The 4,703-nt window shown below is 44.6% G+C and overlaps 1 protein-coding gene across 1 annotated transcript in view; it reads left to right on the forward strand.

The window, feature by feature from the left end:
- The window catches only part of PARM1 (prostate androgen-regulated mucin-like protein 1), a 50,645-nt gene that overhangs the window by 29,312 nt on the left and 16,630 nt on the right, over positions 1 to 4,703 (forward strand). Inside the window, exon 4 of the mRNA XM_027769751.1 lies at positions 3,537 to 3,615. Within this exon, the coding sequence (XP_027625552.1) occupies positions 3,537 to 3,615 (79 nt within the window). The remainder of the gene's footprint in view (positions 1 to 3,536; positions 3,616 to 4,703) is intronic.

The following is a 4,703-nucleotide window of genomic DNA, read 5'->3' on the forward strand; positions in this document are numbered from 1 at the left end:
CGTTCTTGCACGCCCAAACAACCCTTTGTTTTTTTTTTTTTTTTTTTTTTTTTTTTAGAGGTTTTTACTATAGGATGTGTGCACTCACCAGAAAGACAGAGACAGAGAGACAGAAAGCAAGAAATCACCCCCTGGGGTAATGGCCATGCCACGATCCCTTCTCCTCCATTCTCCTCTCGGGATCTCGGGCATGCACACACGTGTGGTGTGAGTTTAATCCACCGGGTCCAGGACTTGAACTGTGGTCGACTACATGAGAGTCCAGCGACATAACCATTATGCCAACTGCTGGTCCCTCTTAGTCTTGATATTAGCAATGATCCTCTGATCCTCTTTTAGAAATTATAACCATCATGGGTGTCTGATGTAGCCTTCTCTCACTTAAAACTTTTGGGGAGTTACTAAACAGTAAGTAGACTGACGTACTTCTAAGCTATGTTGTAATTCTTTTGGTGGAAGGGCTAATTCAAGAAAAAAAAAAACAATAAACAAAAACTATTCAAACCAGAGGGAAAAAAATTAAAAGGAGAAAAGGTAAAATAATCTCCAAAATGATAACTCTCCAAAAATGTAAGGGAAATTCATCTCTTTTGAGACCTAGCCCCTGAGATGGGTATTGATCCAGGATGATACGTTTGGCTCATACTTTCGACTGTGCACATGGCACCTCGTTTAATCCTCTCAACGTTGTGTGAGGTATTATTTCTTATTCCTCTGCCTCTGCAGGTGAGCAGGGTAAGAGCTGGCCAGCTGAAGGAAATAGCTCACGGTTACACAGCTAATAATGATTGAACCACGCTCGAATCCTTACAGTCTAGCTCCAAACCTCTTACGGTCTTTCCAGTGTATTTTAGAAGAGTCTCATTCACTTGCTGAAGTAGTAAATAATTTCCCAGTGGCCTGAAAGTAAATGGGATCCTTAATACCAGCTTTAGTGCCAAAAAGTCACTTTAAGTATTAGGGGACAAGAGTCCAATTGATTCTTGGCATTTCTAAGGTGAAATAAAACTGAAATGTATACACTGTTAGTCCAAAGCTCACACAAAAAGAGCGTTGTGCTTCAAAGGAGTACTCTGTGGAGGCAGTTTGGTTATTCTTACAAGATTACATGCTCAAAGAGGTTTTTTTTTTTTAACCTGCCTATTAATAGCTGCTTTTGGAACCAGATTTCAAACTGCAGAATAAAACATTCATGTTACTTTATAATTGTACCTTGTTACTTCTATAAGCAACAACAACAACAACAACAACAACAAAATAGTGTTACCTACCAGGCTTGACCTTCTATGCACCAAACTTTATTTTCTATAAAAACTAAATTTATGATTCCAGGGTGAAAACTGGACATATTTTCCAAAGGGGAGTTTTTTTAAACGCTTTGATGTGATGGTATCACTAAAATGAACCCTTTTGCCAAGGTGATTTTAAAGTGGACACTCTGATAGAGATATGTGTGTGGTTCTGGTCTATTAAAAGCACAACCACAGGGACCAGCAGTTGGCGTAATGGCTATGTCGCTGGGCTCCCATGTAGTCGACTATGGTTCGAGTCCTGGACCCAGCGACTTGAACTCACGCCTGGCACATGTGTATGCGTGCCCAAGATCCCAAGAGAATGGAGAAGGGATTGCAGCGTGGCCATCCCCCCTGGAGGGTGATTTCTCACTTTCTGTCTCTCTGTCTCTCTCTGTCTGTCTGGAGAATGCACATGCCCTATAGCAAAAATAAATAAATAAATAAACGCAACCAGGATACATTGTAGTGACCCCTGAATAGAACATCCTGAGTCTTCCAATATTTCACAACTGCTAGAAAGATGAGTCAAGGCCTAGAGAAGAAGAAAATAGAACACCAAAGACTTAACATTTACTCCTGCAAACCGCAGCAGCAGCAACAGATTGGCGTCATTCTTTTTTTTTAATTGCCAGGAGGATGTGTGCTAGCCAAAGAGAGAGACAGGAAAAAGGGAGGCAGGACCTCCCTGGGGGCACAATCATTCCACAATCCTTTCTCTTCCATTTCTCCATCCTTTTGGGATTTGGGACATACAAGCACACACACCAGGTGTGATTTTTAAGCCACTTGGGCCTAAATTTGAACAGCAGTCTGCCATGTGGAATTCAGCTCCCTCACTGCTAGGCTATGATGGCCCTGGTGTCATTTTTTTAAAGTCTTGCTAGAAGTGTATGTGTTCACTGAACAGAGAGAGGAGAGAAAGCATCCCACCCCAACCTGTGTGTATGTGTATGTGTGTGTGTGGGGTGGGGGGTGGGGGGGGGTGCGGGGTGCAGCCACACTGTGATCCCTGTTACGTTTTCCTTTCAGGTCTTTGGGTACACACGCTCAGCGTGTTTTTCAAGTTGCTGACTCCAGGACTTGAACTGCCCAGTCAGCCATGTGGAATCCAACCACCTTAACCACAACACCACTAGCCAGCCCCAAGTGTCATTCTTAAAAAGATAATCAGATCTAACCCTGGCGTCACAGTTAGTAGCAAACTGAATTGCCATGGTGAAAGCCCCATGGCTACACACAGGGTAGCATCCCCAGGTCAGCCTAAGAACATGCCAGGCATGTGCGTGCCCACTCAAGATCCTGATGGGCTAGAGGCTAGGGGAAAGGGATCATGGGCATGACAAGACTCTGTCAAGGGTGCTCCCCCTACTCCCCCACCCCTGCCATGCACGTGCTCTCTATTATGAATAAACATTTTTTCTTTTTTATGGAGAGAGATTTTTATTATAGGGCATGTATACTTGGCTGAGAGAGAGAGAAAGTGAGAAATCACCCCCCAGGGGGCATGGCCATACCACAATCCCCTCTCCTCCATTCCCTTCTCAGGATTCTGGGCACACACGCTCCACATGAGTTTTAAGCTGCCAGGTCTGAGACTCGAACCACAGTCGACTACATAGGAATCCAGCGACATAACCATTATGCTATCTGTTGGTCCCTAAAATGAATAAACTTTAAAAAACTCTTTTAGAAGGAGAGAATCACCAAGGCCAGACAGTGGTGCAGCAGGGAAGCCCGAAGTTCTGCAAGGGGGTTCCAGATGGGTGGGCTCTCGTTCAGGTCCAGAGACCTCCGATTATTTTGAGTACATGTGTGCTCGTGATCCCGAGCTGGCTGAAGGCTGGGGGTAGATTGTGTATTGAGACCCTGTCAGGGGTGCTGTCTATCTCTCCCTCTCTCTCTCTCTTGATTCTCTAGTTCATAGATGAAATAGGTATGTCAACTTTAAAAAATAAAAACAATAATCAAATATTACTGTGTACTCTTCTCTGAGTTCTAGGCCAGCCAAAATGCAGTAACAAATAATTGAAATAAGTATTGATTGTATACCAAACCTTACCAGCATAAAGAACATTTTTGGTAACAGAGTTATGATCCTGAATTTTACATTCCATGTACAACGATGTGAAGTAAACCTTTCCCTAATTCAGAAAGATGGGGTCAGGCAGAAGCTGGGTATTTCACTCCGAAGTTATTAAACTCTCTCCTTTATCTTCTTGTCTGTGCCTTTCTCCTCATCAGGCAGCATCGCCGCCATTACGGTGACTGTCATTGCCGTGGTGTTGCTGGTGTTTGGTGTTGCGGCGTATCTGAAGATCAGGTGAGGCACACCTTACTCTTTGTAAAATTTAAAGGAAAAAAAAAAAAAGTTCACATTTTGCCAAGCTCCAGGCCGAGAGCTATTTTGCAAAATGCTTGTTTGTTATTAGTGTCTTAAGAATTAGAGATACTGGCAAGGAAGTGGAAACGGCCAGTCTACTCCACCCCAGACAGGAATAGGTGGCAGCATCTGAACCTTGGCCGAGTCGGAGAAACGAGCTGAAACAAAGCATGATGATGTAATAGAAGAGAATTAACCCAGAGTCAGGAGACTGCGGCCTCTGCTTTCTGCCCTTAACTCACCTCATGACCCTGGGAAAGCCATGGGCCTCCTCCGTGCGATGGCTCAGGGCTGCTTTGCTAGGGTTGGTGTCTGAATACTGATGAGTGTGTGTGTGTGCAGTGCACACATGAGGTTTTCCCTGCTTCTAAGGCAAAATGTAAAAAATATAAGTTGCACGTTTTCTATAAAACTGGGCTTATTTCTCTGAGAGAGTGTCCTTAGACTTCTGGTTTTAAAATAGCTTCTCTTCTATGAAAGGAAAGTGATTATACACTAGGTGGTAGCTGAGATTTGACTCCCTAGCCGAATAAAAGTTGTGAGACTGTGTGTCCCTACTGTGTTTTCCATTGCTCTGTGACATCCAGAAGTCTCAAACCCACATTACTCCGGCTGAGTGTCCTCCCAGCTGTAGAGTCCCAGATGGCATGTGGCAGTCTTATTTGCCAGTCTGTGCAGTGCTCGTGACAAGGGGCAGAAGGACACGTCTGCCACGACAAACACAGACACTCCTTGCCTGTTCTCCAACATGCTTTCCCAGCAGCCAGAAGCATCTTTATGGGGACTCCTCTGACCCTCTTATGTCTTCCCTTGAAAGTCCTCATTGTTGCCCCCCTCCCCCCCAAAACTAAATTTTAATTCCTTAACTTGACCCTCGAGGTCATTCATGGACTAGCCCCACCCACAAGTCACATGTCTGTGACAGCTACCTTTAAGCTCAGGTCACACTCACTCCTCTCCAGCTCTGAGAACAGACCCGGTCCTTTCCCGCCCAGGCCCTTGACTCTGGCTAGCCCCTCTTCCTAAAA

Source organism: Tupaia chinensis, unplaced genomic scaffold (genome assembly GCF_000334495.1).
Source record: "Tupaia chinensis unplaced genomic scaffold, TupChi_1.0 Scaffold000086_1, whole genome shotgun sequence".
Classification (NCBI taxonomy): Eukaryota; Metazoa; Chordata; class Mammalia; order Scandentia; family Tupaiidae; genus Tupaia; species Tupaia belangeri.